This window comes from Thunnus thynnus, chromosome 1, assembly GCF_963924715.1.
Source record: "Thunnus thynnus chromosome 1, fThuThy2.1, whole genome shotgun sequence".
In the NCBI taxonomy this organism is placed as follows: domain Eukaryota; kingdom Metazoa; phylum Chordata; class Actinopteri; order Scombriformes; family Scombridae; genus Thunnus; species Thunnus thynnus.
The window spans coordinates 3,232,744-3,249,240 of NC_089517.1; the positions used below are offsets into that span (position 1 = coordinate 3,232,744).

Sequence of the window (16,497 nt, forward strand, 5' to 3'; positions counted from 1 at the left end):
TAGAGCCCAGCCCCCCTGTGAAGATAATAGTTTTTCATGGTTGTTTAGTTCAAGGTTAGGTCATCCCTGAGTACAGATGGACGCACATTTCCCCCCTGACTAGGAATAATGTGGGCAAAAGCAAACACCTCTATGTGAAAAATAAATAATTATTTGGTAGTTGAGACCTTTTCTCTTTTGTTCCATCTTGGTTTGAAATTGTGTGCATGTCACATGGCGGTGGTCCATGACAATATGACCCAATTTAATGTCACTATATTGTAAGAAATTACTGGGGTCAAAACCTGCATAGGACTGTTAGGACATGAAAACGGTTTAATACAGGGATGTTTAGCTCAGTTAAAACTCTGCTTTTCACATTTTTTGCTATGCCACAAAAAAGAGTCCAAAAAAGAGCCTCCATATAAATTAAATGCAACTCCAACCTTTTTATTTTAAGGTCTTTAGGTTGACGTCTAGCTTTCACCACTAGATGTCGCAATGTCATTAATTAATTATGGGCTTATTTACTGCTGCCACATTCGTTTCATTGGGACTTGTGCCTTTAATGGCATGTTTGATTGACAGGCCGGACTCACAGCACAGTATTTGAAAAGTTAGAGTTTTAATCATTAGATGTTATGATTCATGATTCAAATTATTTCAAATGTTTATCTCAGTGTGACTGAAAATAATGACAGAAATGATGTCCCTGCATTAGCTATTGTAGCTAACTGCATAAGGATCTACTTCCAGAGAAACTTGGCAACTACCCAACACCCAGAATTTTATTTTAATATGTGACGTAGAAAACAAACTGTTGTGGATTAGTAAGCAGCCAGCCTATACTGTTATAGATTTTTCCAACAAAAACGGTAAAGAACTGGCAGCAGAGTTGCCATTAATTTATAAACAGAAACCTGTTGTTCAGGTGTATGAAATGCTTCTGATTTCTATATCAAAAATAAATATGACAGATGCATGAGACAGTCCCAGAGTCTCCTGCAGTCTGATGTCAGGTGTCAGTGAACCTCAGTATGCTGGAACCATTTGACTGTTTTGTATTGAAATGTGTCACAAAGCATTTTATCACAATATAATTTGAAGTTGATCATAACTGTATCTAGTTAGTGATGATTTGAAATATGTGCAGTATTTTGACGCACTAATGGATTGCATTTTATATATTTTTTAAGATGGACTGGTTCTGTCAAACAAAAAGATGATACATAATTGTGTGTCTAGATTCTGAAGAGCAGGGGAATGAAGAGAAAACACCGACCTCGACGGACACAGATGGACGAGAGCCTACAGGTACACTCCCACTCACATTACCTACATTTATTGAAGTAGATTTAGTTTTAACCAAGGGACATTTATGAAGATCTGAACCAGGAAGGAGAACTCATAGATGCAGTTCAACAATTGGGATTTATGTGAAATCACCAGAAAAGAAACGATAACATGAACTCTGTTATAAAATATTTACTTTGGCCACAGTTCAACTCCAATATTAGCTCCAATGTTAGCAGCATGCTAGCTCACTAGGTTCACTTTGTGGTAGAGACCCTTTGCATTACTCACTACACTGTTGAGTAGAGCTGTACTCACATCAGATTACAGAACATTCCAGTTCACCTGCAGAGCAGCTGCCCTACACTCACCTCCCATTACAGCCTACATACCAAACGTTATGTTTTACCTTTAAGACTCGTATTTTACAGCCTTTTGATCATCATCTGTGATGTAAAAACATATGATCTATCTCTGTTTCCATTACATTAGTTTTGTAGTTAGGCAATTTTGAAACAAGAGAGAGTTTGCAAGACTTGATAGTCTACCATGCTGTTGTCCTATAACTAGAAAAAGTTCAGTGACAACTGACAAAATGAGATTCGACTCAAGGGCTTCTTGACTCATGATAACATTATTATCTCCTTTCAGCAGGGTAGTAAAGGTGTTTATCAACAGCAAGTTGAAAATCACTTCTAATGAATGTAGCTGACAGTACTATGAAAAAAAGTCCTGATAACTATGAAGAAGTGAAGCAGTGATTAAACAGACTGATGATTAATCATGGCTGTTTACACCTGCTTAAGAATGAATTTACAGATATGCTGGAGTTGACTATCCCCCACATTCTCAACATAACTTGTTACATAACTTATCACAGTTAATGTGTTTTGAGATATCTCTTCACTGCACTCCTCCTCAGAACCCGAGATAAAGGTAAATAGAAACCTGTTGTTCAGTTGTATCAAATACTTTTGATTTCTACATCAAGTATAAATACAACAGATGCATGAAACCGTCCCAGAGTCTCCTGCAGTCTGATGTCAGGTGTCAGTGAACCTCAATATGCTGGAACCATTTGACTGTTTTGTATTGAAATGTGTCACAAAGCATTTTTTCACAATATAATTTGAAGTTGATCATAACTGTATCTAGTTAGTGATGATTTGAAATATGTGCAGTATTTTGACGCACTAATGGGTTGTATTTTACATATTTTTTAAGATGGACTGGTTCTGTCAAACAAAAAGATGATACATAGTTGTGTGTCTAGATGTTGAAGAGCAGGGGAATGAAGAGAAAACACTCGACTACGATGGACACAGATGGACGAGAGCCTACAGGTACACTCCCACTCACATTACCTACATTTATTGAAGTAGATTTAGTTTTAACCAAGAGACATTTATGAAGGTCTGAACCAGGAAGGAGAACTCATCGATGTAGTTCAACAATGGGATTTATGTGAAATCACCAGAAAAGAAACGATAACATGAACTCTGTTATAAAATATTTACTTTGGCCACAGTTCAACTCCAATATTAGCTCCGATGTTAGCAGCAGGCTAGCTCACTAGGTTCACTTTGTGGTAGAGACCCTTTGCATTACTCACTACACTGTTGAGTAGAGCTGTACTCACATCAGATTACAGAACATTCCAGTTCACCTGCAGAGCAGCTGCCCTACACTCACCTCCCATTACAGCCTACATACCAAACGTTATGTTTTACCTTTAAGACTCGTATTTTACAGCCTTTTGATCATCATCTGTGATGTAAAAACCTATGATCTATCTCTGTTTCCATTACATTAGTTTTGTAGTTAGGTAATTTTGAAACAAGAGAGAGTTTGCAAGACTTGATAGTCTACCATGCTGTTGTCCTGTAACTAGAAAAAGTTCAGTGACAAGTGACAAAATGAGATTCGACTCAAGGGCTTCTTGACTCATGATAACATTATTATCTCCTTTCAGCAGGGTAGTAAAGGTGTTTATCAACAGCAAGTTGAAAATCACTTCTAATGAATGTAGCTGACAGTACAATGAAAAAAAGTCCTGATAACTATGAAGAAGCGAAGCAGTGATTAAACAGACTGATGATTAATCATAGCTGTTTACACCTGCTTAAGAATGAATATACAGATATGCAGGAGTTGACTATCCCCCACATTCTCAACATAACTTGTTACATAACTTATCACAGTTAATGTGTTTTGAGATATCTCTTCACTGCACTCCTCCTCAGAACCCGAGATAAAGGTAAATAGAAACCTGTTGTTCAGTTGTATCAAATACTTTTGATTTCTACATCAAGTATAAATACAACAGATGCATGAAACCGTCCCAGAGTCTCCTGCAGTCTGATGTCAGGTGTCAGTGAACCTCAGTATGCTGGAACCATTTGACTGTTTTGTATTGAAATGTGACACAAAGCATTTTTTCACAATATAATTTGAAGTTGATCATAACTGTATCTAGTTAGTGATGATTGAAATATGTGCAGTATTTTGACGCACTAATGGATTGCATTTTATATATTTTTTAAGATGGACTGGTTCTGTCAAACAAAAAGATGATACATAATTGTGTGTCTAGATTCTGAAGAGCAGGGGAATGAAGAGAAAACACCGACCTCGACTACGATGGACACAGATGGACGAGAGCCTACAGGTACACTCCCACTCACATTACCTACATTTATTGAAGTAGATTTAGTTTTAACCAAGAGACATTTATGAAGGTCTGAACCAGGAAGGAGAACTCATAGATGCAGTTCAACAATGGGATTTATGTGAAATCACCAGAAAAGAAACGATAACATGAACTCTGTTATAAAATATTTACTTTGGCCACAGTTCAACTCCAATATTAGCTCCGATGTTAGCAGCAGGCTAGCTCACTAGGTTCACTTTGTGGTAGAGACCCTTTGCATTACTCACTACACTGTTGAGTAGAGCTGTACTCACATCAGATTACAGAACATTCCAGTTCACCTGCAGAGCAGCTGCCCTACACTCACCTCCCATTACAGCCTACATACCAAACGTTATGTTTTACCTTTAAGACTCGTATTTTACAGCCTTTTGATCATCATCTGTGATGTAAAAACCTATGATCTATCTCTGTTTCCATTACATTAGTTTTGTAGTTAGGTAATTTTGAAACAAGAGAGAGTTTGCAAGACTTGATAGTCTACCATGCTGTTGTCCTGTAACTAGAAAAAGTTCAGTGACAACTGACAAAATGAGATTCGACTCAAGGGCTTCTTGACTCATGATAACATTATTATCTCCTTTCAGCAGGGTAGTAAAGGTGTTTATCAACAGCAAGTTGAAAATCACTTCTAATGAATGTAGCTGACAGTACAATGAAAAAAAGTCCTGAAAGCTATGAAGAAGTGAAGCAGTGATTAAACAGACTGATGATTAATCATGGCTGTTTACACCTGCTTAAGAATGAATTTACAGATATGCTGGAGTTGACTGTCCCCCACATTCTCAACATAACTTGTTACATAACTTATCACAGTTAATGTGTTTTGAGATATCTCTTCACTGCACTCCTCCTCAGAACCCGAGATAAAGGTAAATAGAAACCTGTTGTTCAGTTGTATCAAATACTTTTGATTTCTACATCAAGTATAAATACAACAGATGCATGAAACCGTCCCAGAGTCTCCTGCAGTCTGATGTCAGGTGTCAGTGAACCTCAGTATGCTGGAACCATTTGACTGTTTTGTATTGAAATGTGACACAAAGCATTTTTTAACAATATAATTTGAAGTTGATCATAACTGTATCTAGTTAGTGATGATTTGAAATATGTGCAGTATTTTGACGCACTAATGGATTGTATTTTACATATTTTTTAAGATGGACTGGTTCTGTCAAACAAAAAGATGATATATAATTGTGTGTCTAGATTCTGAAGAGCAGGGGAATGAAGAGAAAACACCGACCTCGATTACAATGGACACAGATGGACGAGAGCCTATGGGTACACTCCCACTCACATTACCTACATTTATTGAAGTAGATTTAGTTTTAACCAAGAGACATTTATGAAGGTCTGAACCAGGAAGGAGAACTCATAGATGTAGTTCAACAATGGGATTTATGTGAAATCACCAGAAAAGAAATGATAACATGAACTCTGTTATAAAATATTTACTTTGGCCACAGTTCAACTCCAATATTAGCTCCAATGTTAGCAGCAGGCTAGCTCACTAGGTTCACTTTGTGGTAGAGACCCTTTGCATTACTCACTACACTGTTGAGTAGAGCTGTACTCACATCAGATTACAGAACATTCCAGTTCACCTGCAGAGCAGCTGCCCTACACTCACCTCCCATTACAGCCTACATGCCAAACGTTATGTTTTACCTTTAAGACTCGTATTTTACAGCCTTTTGATCATCATCTGTGATGTAAAAACCTATGATCTATCTCAGTTTCCATTACATTAGTTTTGTAGTTAGGTAATTTTGAAACAAGAGAGAGTTTGCAAGACTTGATAGTCTACCATGCTGTTGTCCTGTAACTAGAAAAAGTTCAGTGACAACTGACAAAATGAGATTCGACTCAAGGGCTTCTTGACTCATGATAACATTATTATCTCCTTTCAGCAGGGTAGTAAAGGTGTTTATCAACAGCAAGTTGAAAATCACTTCTAATGAATGTAGCTGACAGTACAATGAAAAAAAGTCCTGATAACTATGAAGAAGTGAAGCAGTGATTAAACAGACAGATGATTAATCATGGCTGTTTACACCTGCTTAAGAATGAATTTACAGATATGCTGGAGTTGACTATCCCCCACATTCTCAACATAACTTGTTACATAACTTATCACAGTTAATGTGTTTTGAGATATCTCTTCACTGCACTCCTCCTCAGAACCCGAGATAAAGGTAAATAGAAACCTGTTGTTCAGTTGTATCAAATACTTTTGATTTCTACATCAAGTATAAATACAACAGATGCATGAAACCGTCCCAGAGTCTCCTGCAGTCTGATGTCAGGTGTCAGTGAACCTCAGTATGCTGGAACCATTTGACTGTTTTGTATTGAAATGTGACACAAAGCATTTTTTCACAATATAATTTGAAGTTGATCATAACTGTATCTAGTTAGTGATGATTGAAATATGTGCAGTATTTTAACGCACTAATGGATTGCATTTTATATATTTTTTAAGATGGACTGGTTCTGTCAAACAAAATGATATATAATTGTGTGTCTAGATGTTGAAGAGCAGGGGAATGAAGAGAAAACACTGACCTCGACTACAATGGATACAGATGGACGAGAGCCTACAGGTACACTCCCACTCACATTACCTACATTTATTGAAGTAGATTTAGTTTTAACCAAGAGACATTTATGAAGGTCTGAACCAGGAAGGAGAACTCATAGATGCAGTTCAACAATGGGATTTATGTGAAATCACCAGAAAAGAAACGATAACATGAACTCTATCATAAAATATTTACTTTGGCCACAGTTCAACTCCAATGTTTGAGATAAACTCAAAATATTAATGTAATTATCGTAGAATTATGATACCATGATCTTCAGTGTAATGTAATTATTGATACTTTAGTATGAAACAAAAATGTTCAAAGGAAACAAAAGGAGATGAAGTAATGAGACAAATCAAATTTGCAAAAAATAAACACAAGTCACTGCAACAAGTGGAGAGAGAGAGAAAGACGGAGCAGCATCAGTTCAGAGTGAAGCAGGTGGAGGTGAAGATGGTGTTGATATAGATGTTAATACTGAGATAAATTCAAACAAACACCCACTTGAGACAAAATGTCATGTTTTACAGTTTCTTGATGGTCAATTTCAAATTCAAGTTTAATAAACAAAAAAACTAATAATCAGATTGTGTTCATTAATAAAAGCCTAATTGCTTACTTTTTGTTTGTAATAATCAGTTTTTAGATATACAAGTTTATTTTTAATTAAATATTTTATATAGACTTGAGCTTAAAGAGAGTCAAATAAATAAATTAATACATGAATAAATTACATACATGCACAATGCATCCTCATATTCAAAATAATTAAATATAAAATCAGACTCAAATTGAAACACTATCATTACACTAAGTAATGTCTGGAAGTCTAAATAAGTTGTTTTCCACTGGATGGAAAAAAAAAGTGTTCTCAGTAGAGGTCATGTAGGGCCTTATGAGCTCCGTTTTAATGTTTTCCAGATTCTGTTTGATTTTTTTTTGATTTAAGCACATTTTGTCACCATAAAGTGTCCAATCATGTGGTGTTTGAATAAAATTTCAATTCATTCAATAAGAAATTATTCAAAATATAATCATATATTGACTGAAATGAATATATATCAGTGAATTTGTAATGATGCAACACAACATTGCACTATATTTTAAATCCAAGTAAGTGCTTCAATACACAGCACACTGAGAGTTTGCATGAAGAAGTGAAACAGATATGTGAGTGCTATAGCCTGAAGTAATCCTTCACATAACAAATTGAAAACATGGTAGAGAATACAGAAAGAAAGAAAAAGAAAGAAAGAGGTTTTCTAAAGAACAATAATTTTACATTAAATTGACACAGGCCAATGCAACTGATTTTCTGTACTGTAATAAGAATAAACCCTGAAGAGCAACATTGAACAAAACACAGTTACAAACCAGAAACACAACTGCATTTCATAACACATGTTAATTAAAGACATCAATGATTCAGAAAACAAGATATTTCACAAAAAACACAATCTTGGGCCTGTTTTCCACAAGCTAATCACAAGGCAGAACTGAATCAAATCAGGTCCTCCATAGATGCCAATACAATACTGAAAACACTTTTAAAAATAGCATACAAATAAAATTAATGTTATATAACATGCTAAGTCATAGAGGGTTACTCATTTTTCTGTTAATTTTTCTTGTTTTTACAAGTGATCTTTTTTTCTCTTTCATAGTCTTTTTCAACTTTCTCTCCAAACTTGGACTGAAGAAATTTTATCCCAACAAGCTCACTCTTCAGTCTCTTCTGGAAATCAACAAAAACAGCATTTATGATGAAACTGTTGAATCACTGGAGAAAATACCATGGTGCTTTCTCAGGAAACTCTTTCAAATCAACGCAGAATGCAGAAACTGCACACAATTATCAAACAATGATGCTGACAATAAGAAGGAGGAAAAAAACAATGATGCGTTTGACTTTGGCCTGTTCACTGCAGATGACTCTGCAGACAACAAGGTTAACCCTCTCGACCTCATAGTTGCACTCTTTCTTTGTGCTGACAGCTTCTTGCAACAGGAAATGGCCCTCAAGATGTCAATGTGCCAGTTTTCTGTCCCACTGCTGTTGCCTCATGGTGATAACAGTCAGTGTTCCCTGATGCTGTGGGCTCTGAGAGACATCGTCAAAGAGTGGCGTCCACATGATTTGTCTGAATCAAAAGGATTTGTTGAAGACAACATTGTCCAAGCAAATATACCATTCTTTACCTTTGTGGGGCTGAAAAACTGTAGTTTGTCCAAGTCACAAGTTTTGAATCATGTTCTCAGCAGTGGCCAGCAGAATCACAACATCTTCATACACAGAGATATGGAAGGAGGAGAACTTAAAAGAGAAATAGCCAATGGTTTAGTCGAGGTTTGCTGGTACCTTCCCTGTGGCAAAAAAACTCTTGACATATTTCCAGGACCAGTTGCCTTTGCCAATTTGAGAGGAGACATTTGTGAGTCACTCGCACAATTCAAGTTTCTTTATCAAGTGTCAACTGCTACCTTTGTGTTCCTGGACAAAGTTGAAGAAAATGAGCACAAGATTCTGACTTCTCTTCAAGATGTGAAATCCAAACTCTTCTTGAATGTTAATCGCAAGGACAGCTCTAGAGAGGACATGATGTCTGTCCAGACAACACTGGAAGAGTTAGAGCTACCAAAAAGCAGCGTGAAAATCAAAGACCCAAAGGTAAATGTTGCAGAGTTTTCAAAGAAACTTTGTGCAGCCATCAAGACCTCACTGCCAGATGAAACTCCCACATTGAACATTGTCAATATGGTTGAAATAGCTGTTGAACTTGGTCTATCTGTGGATGAAAACTCAAGTGAAAAACAAAAGAAAGCAGTTGAGGAGATCATGGTTGACATTGAGGGGCGAAGTATACCAGACTACAAGAAACAACAACTTCCTTTTCAGGGAGTTAAGTGGAAAAGATTATCACAGTTAGAGAAGGAGGAGTGTAAACTGAAATCTGGTGACTCAAGCCCTGAAGAGTATAAATCCCAGCGACAGGCAGAAAAACAAAAAATTAGGGAGGAGCAAAGCAAACAAAAACTGTCCAAAGGAATGAAGAGTTTTATTAAAACTTTATCCACAAGTGACAAAGAAGAAAGAGATTTTTTCCTTAAGTGGATGAAACTCACGTTTAACACACATTCACGGAGGAAACTGTCTGAGCTGCGCAAAAAATTCAAAGAGCAATGTGAGAAGAAAGATAAAAATCTCACTGCAGAGTCACAACAGGTTTTGATGGAGAGCTCTTTAGGAGTAGAGCATTACATGAGAGAGATGGGACTCATCTATGAGTTCTCAATTTCTGGCTCAAGAAACACTGCTGATGAAATATCTCGTCTCCCTGGTTTGGCAGCTGAAATGCTGTTGGATGGATATCCTTTAGAGCTCTTGGATGGAGATGCTTCCAACATCCCAGAGAGATGGGTGACAGATGTGCTAATGGAGCTTCACAAGAAGGTTGGAGGGAAGAGCAGACTGTTAGTACTGAGTGTGCTGGGTGTTCAAAGTACAGGGAAGTCAACACTCCTCAACACCATGTTTGGTGTGCAGTTTCCTGTCAGCAGCGGCAGATGCACAAGAGGAGCTTATATGCTTTTCCTCAAAGTTGGAGAGGACATGAAACATGAGTTGAATTATGAATTCATAGTTCTCATTGACACAGAGGGTCTAAAATCTCCTGATTTGGCAGAACTAGATGAAAGTTATAAGCATGACAACCAGCTGGCAACCTTTGTGATTGGTTTAAGTGATGTCACCATTATCAACCTCGCCATGGAGAACTCAACAGAGATGAAAGACATCCTGCAAATTGCAGTTCACGCCTTCTTGAGAATGAAGGAAATTGGTAAAAAGCCAGTTTGTCATTTTGTGCATCAAAATGTTTCTGGAGTTTCAGCTCATGAAAATACCATAACAGATAGAAAGAAGCTCTTGGAGCAGCTCAATAAAATGACACAAATTGCAGCTGAAATGGAAAAGAAGCCTTCTATTACAGCATTCACAGATGTGCTGGACTATGACATGGACAAAAACCACTGGAACATCCCAGGACTCTGGCAAGGAACCCCTCCGATGGCAGCAGTGAACACAGGTTACAGTGAAGCTGTAGCAGATTTAAAGAGAAATCTTTTGACGAAAGTGAAAACAGACCAAGGCAATGACGTCTCACAGATCCCAGAGTTTCTAGAATGGATAAGAAGTCTCTGGAAAGCTGTGAAATATGAGAACTTCATCTTCAGTTTCAGAAACACTCTTGTGGCTCAGGCCTACGACAACCTTTGCAAAGAGTTCAATCAATGGGAATGGCAGTTCAGAAAAGAAATCCTCTCCTGGCAAACAGATGCAGAGATGGAAATCTTAAATTCTGACAATGAATCTAATATTCAAACTTGGAGCACTTTGGTTGAATCAAAAAAATCAGAGGCGTCAGAAAAAATAGCATCTGAAGAAGGAAAAATGAAGGAGAAACTTACAAACTACTACAAAAAGAAAGACCAGAATGTAAATCTGATGGAAAAATACAAAACTGTCTTTTTCAACAGCGTCAGTAGTCTTGCAAAGGAAATCAAACATTCAGTGAACAATAAACTGGATTGTGCACTTGAGCTGAGAAAAAGTTCAAAAAATGTTCAAGACATTCAGAAGAAATACAGAGGCGGGGTTGAAGACGAGGTCATGAAGCTCCTGAGTGACTGTAAAAACTCTGATAAACTGTCTGATGAACAGCTGACACAGAAGTTTGAAAAGATGTGGACTGAAGCCACTAAAAATGTGTCTGGCCTGAAAGAGCGAGATATCGCAGCATATGTCCTGAATCAGTTGAGAGGAAATTTCTCAAATCAGAATGTAAATGAGGAATTGCAGAACATTAAAAATTTAAAGGAGATTGGGAAGGATCGATTTAAAACCAGACGTGAACATACAGACTCCTGGATGAAGAAGGTTGGAAATCTGTTTCGGGGACTAGAAGATCTGCAGAAGTTTGCTGACAGTGTCATTGAGTCTTGCACACAGTTTGTGTTTGATAAAGCAAAGACAAACAAAGATTACAATGACTCTTTTACAAGGGAGCTTCTTGAAATAATGGATGAATCCCTTGATAAAAGTAATCGCAAAATAAATACACAGTTTGTGATTGACCTGAAACTTCACATGTGTGGCATTGCCTCAAGGGAATTCATCAAAATGCACCAAAAATTCTTGTCAGATAATGATCCTCAAATTCAGCTGCAGAAGTACAAGAATCAGTACTTGTCAGATTTTCTTGACTTATACAAAGAGAGAGATGATTGTCAGCGCAAAGCAAAGGGTTATGTCCAGTTTTGTATCAAACCTGCTGTGGAAGAGTCCATCAACGGATCTCTGGGAATAAACATCGTGGATGAAATTTTGAGAGGTTGTCATTCAGCAGAGTTCAGTTCCCGCTCCTTTTTCCAGTACAACATTCAGGAAGAGTTGCTCCAAAAGGATGACTTTGCCAGTTTTGTCAAGTTCATTTGTAACTATGAAATATATATGAAAGATTGGATATTTCAGCAAATCCAGCAACAAATGTTAGAGGACAAAACTTTGTCCAAACTGAAACAAGAGAATCTGAAGGTGATAGTTCACAAAATCACAGCAGCCTTAGAGCAGGCCACAAAAGGACCAGATGGTGTTCAACTGCCAGACAACAATGAAAGCATCACAGAGCTCATCAGCAACATGCGGAAGTATTTGATTAAAGACATCTCAATTTCAGAGGAGGATGAAAAAACCACCTTGTTTCAAATTCAAAGCACATGTCATCCATTTATCAACAGCCTCAAAATGTCAATAAAAGACTTGAACAAACAGCTTCAGGAGGAATTCTCAAAGTCTGAAAACATCACTGAGACTCTGAACAAACTTCCAATCAAACCACAGGAGAAGCTTTTCAAGCGAGTGTTTGGTTGTGGAAAACAATGTCCATTTTGTGAAGTTCCCTGTGAGGCTGGAGGCAAAGATCACAAGCAGCATCATGCAGCTGTTCATCGACCACAAGGTCTTGGTAGGTACAGTTATGATAGCAGTGATAAGCTGGTTGCAACGCTGTGTACAACTGATATACAAAGTGAACGTAGATTTAAAAATGCAGACACTAAAGGAGAGTGGCATCCTTACAAAGACTACACCACGTACTATCCAGACTGGCACATTCCTCCAGATCCCAGCATAGAGGCATCTGACTACTGGAAGTTTGTACTGGTAAAATACAATGACAGATTTGCTCAAGAATATAAGGCCAAGCCAGCTGATGTTCCAGAGGCCTGGAGGAAAATCACAAAGGAACAAGCACTGAAGGGGTTAAAAGATGCCTTCAACATGAAGTGAACAACATACAAATGTCTTTAAACAAAACCAAATTTTAAACATGCAAGTTTTTTTCAAATAAAAATGAACACTGGAGAGGAGCAAAAGGACACGAGGACTAAACACATGAGAGCTTTCAGCAGATCAGATCAGTCAAATTCAATTAGTTAAATTCAAAATATATCAATACTGTTTTAATGTATATTGTTTTTAATGTAAATGACTTTCAAACAGACTAAAGCAGCTGCTGACAGTGAATACTGTGGCTTCCTTTGGTCGCGTGAACATGATGAACAAATGATGAGTTGAACAAGTTGTTGAGAAGTTGAAAAGCTGGAAATAGTTGTTAGACTGTTCAACTTTTTCTATAATATTTCTTTTACTTTTTATTATGTGTTTTTATTTTTTGGAGATTACAGATGTTTTGTTTTCTTCTCTCATGATTAATGACTGGTGTTCATGATAATGATAAAGAAAATGATGACGTACAACAAAGATCATGTAAAAAAGAGATGATGTTTTATGGTTTTATCTTTATATTTTGGTTTGTGATCATTACAAATGTTTAGTTTTTTTCTTTTTTCAAGTTTCATTTGCATACATGTAAATACACAATTATGATGCTGACGATGACAATTATAATGTTCTACAAAGACCACATGAAAAAAAGGTCATGATTTATAATATTAGTTTTTTTGTTTTTGTTCTTTTTTTTTCTTCTTTCTTCATATTGATATGTGACTATGTGAATAGATAAGATAATGATGACGATGATGAAGATGATGAAGATGTCAGCATGGTTCATTCAGTGTTTTCAGTTGGCTTTCTAATGGTTACTACCAGTCAATCAATAACTTTTGGTGCACAGAAACAATCACTCAGACTTTTAAATATTTACCTTTTTTTCTTCTTATTTTATTATCTTAAATACAATGTGATGATGATGATGATGAAGGTCTATGTAGTTGAAAGGTCATCTAATGAGATGCTGTTTTGTAACATGTTTTACTGCTTTTTACATTTCTTATAGTTTTATTCTTTAACATTACTTGTAAAACACAACATGTTAAAATAAAATAGTTATTAATATTTTCTTGGAGATTAAAGTAAATAAATTGTCATCAGTTCAAATGTTTGCATGTTGATGCAAATTACTTTTTGATTCATGAACAAATACTGAGACGTCCTTTCATGTGTTGTTAATGTAACTTTTTTCTTTTAGATATTATGTGTTGAACAAGTCAAGTTAAAGACTAGAAAACAGTTTTGTTATCTTTTAAAAACATTATTTTTTGTATTCTTTTATTTTTGCATTTTACTTTTTAATGAGTACAGAAGTTTTCGTTTTATTCATCTTGTAACACAACTATATACATAATGACATGAGTTACAGATAATGATGCTGTTGATGATGATGATGATGAAGAACAAAGCTCATGTGAAACAGATGTTTTCTAACATGTCATCACTATTCTTTAATATTTTTACAGTTTCATTTCTAATAGGAACATGTAAAACATTTAATCTTTTGATGTGTGTTTGATAAAAGTCAGTGAATAAGAGTCTTTATGTTGTTGTAACTGACCTTTTAGCTCATGTTTAAATATTGTCTAAACAAGCCAGCTGTGGGAATAATGTGGCATCTTCTGCTCTGTTGATCATGTTCAACTTCTGACACAATGAATTAAACAAGATACAAACAAGTTTTGCTTTGTCAGTGTTTTTTTCTTCATTTTTACAGGTTGACATACAGTATAGTTATGTGTATAATGATAAGTGATGGTGATAATATACTGTATGCACAAAGATCATGTGGCTAAATATCTTTTGTATTTTCTGTGGATTCTCCACAGTAACAGTCACACTTTCTAGAAAAACACACTGCTGTTGATTTTAATTTAATGTAACTTTTCAGTGCTGTGAGAACCACAAATGAAACTCCATTGAACATCTCAAACACTGGGCAAATAAAACCAAAACTATCTCCATGACTACACATATCACAAGAGGTTACTCACAAAATGTTTTTCTGCAATTTTGAGTGAACTGGTCCTTTAACAAATAGAACCACTAGATACCAGTAGATGCTGTTAATTTGGCACTGGAGTAAGTTCTTCATGAAATCTGAAGAGGATTAAAGTCTATCTGTTGTATGAATACACAGTGAAACACTGAATCACAGTTCAAAGAGCAAATATTGAGAACAAGAGAGAAGTAGTGAAGTAGTGATAAGTTCAGTCTTCTACCACTTGAGGGCACAAGAGTCAAGTCCACCTTGTGTGGAGTCTACACTCTATTGCAGGTTTCTAAATGGAAAATTAAGAGTGTCTGAAATCAGAAACTGCACAGTCTTATTCATATATTAATAACTCCTGTCTGTGTTTGATCCAACAAGATGAAAACATGACAAATAATCTGAGGGACAGTTTAAGTGACTCCTTCACCTCTCTGCCTGTCAGTCTCTGTCACTAATTGACTAACGTGTTCAATCTCAACCAGGTGTGTAGACAGTAATGGGTCTGAATGCAGCTCATTTTTGTAGGATACAGCAGAAAGGTCTATATACATACAGTACATTATATACAAACTTTGTATGAAGTTTGGTGTTATTATCATTTATTTTACAATAATCATGAGTCTTATATGTATAATTCAGTAGTGGGGATGATCTATGAGGAGAAGGGAAAAATGCAGTGAGAGTGACAGTTTAGTGATAAAGTGCTGCAGAAAAATAAAATCAAAACTAAAATTTGTAGCTCTGTACTGCAGTTCTTCCTTTATTAGGGCCCGAGCACCTAGAGGTTCGCTCACACTCTCCATTCAAATATATGAGTATTTTTCTGTGTCCAGCTGCAGTTTCTTATTGTCTCTACACACCTGACAGTACACATGTCAATCAAACTTTGACCAGGTCATGTGGGTTAAAAGTCTTTACTTTTCTAAAAAATAGACTTGATGAAAATTAGGAATTTCTTTTACACACAAACTCATCAAAAGTTTTCAAATTATTAATTGAAATTACAGTGAAATGGCCCAAAACTTGCATAATTTTGATGCCACAGGTGTGAGCAAGACAGACATGTCTCACCCTGCAGAAAATTGTCATCCTCACAACGTTGAGTTTTGATGTTTCGCCATGACAGAGGAAGTTGCTATAACTTTATTGTAAATGCTCCAGTCTGCACCAAACTTCACATGTTTGTAAAGTCAGACCTGTCAGCCCAGGTCTGGAGACATCTGCATGCCCGTGACAGAAGCCCTTGAACTGCACCGCACCCCGACATGCGCAAGGGTGCGAAGGCCCGTTCAACGCTGCTCGCAGCTTTAATTGGACTTGAACATGTAACTCCTTCAGCCAGAGGAGGCAATCTACCAAAACACTCTCTCAGAGAGAGATTTACTGGATTTCGACACTCAACACAATGACACCTGCTGGACTGAATGATGATTTTAGTTTCAAATGCTTCCTCTGAATAATTAGAGAACCTGTAACCTCAGTTAGAACTGTTAAACTCTTAGTTTCTGTGTCATTTTTCTCCTCTGCATCTCTCCTTTTTCATTCATTCATTACGGTTCAACTCCATGTCTGTAGTGGACAGGTA

At 36.5% G+C, this 16,497-nt stretch overlaps 2 protein-coding genes across 3 annotated transcripts in view; both read left to right on the top strand.

Moving 5' to 3' along the window:
* The window catches only part of LOC137185978 (interferon-induced very large GTPase 1-like), a 65,315-nt gene that overhangs the window by 2,368 nt on the left and 46,450 nt on the right, over positions 1-16,497 (top strand). The gene's annotated exons all lie outside the window — the stretch shown is intronic.
* Positions 5,182-13,736, top strand: LOC137186665 (up-regulator of cell proliferation-like). Its single transcript, XM_067595758.1, has 2 exons — positions 5,182-5,266; positions 8,235-13,736. Exons 1-2 carry the CDS (start codon positions 5,239-5,241, stop codon positions 12,914-12,916), a joined length of 4,710 nt encoding a protein of 1,569 aa, XP_067451859.1. The 5' UTR covers positions 5,182-5,238; the 3' UTR covers positions 12,917-13,736.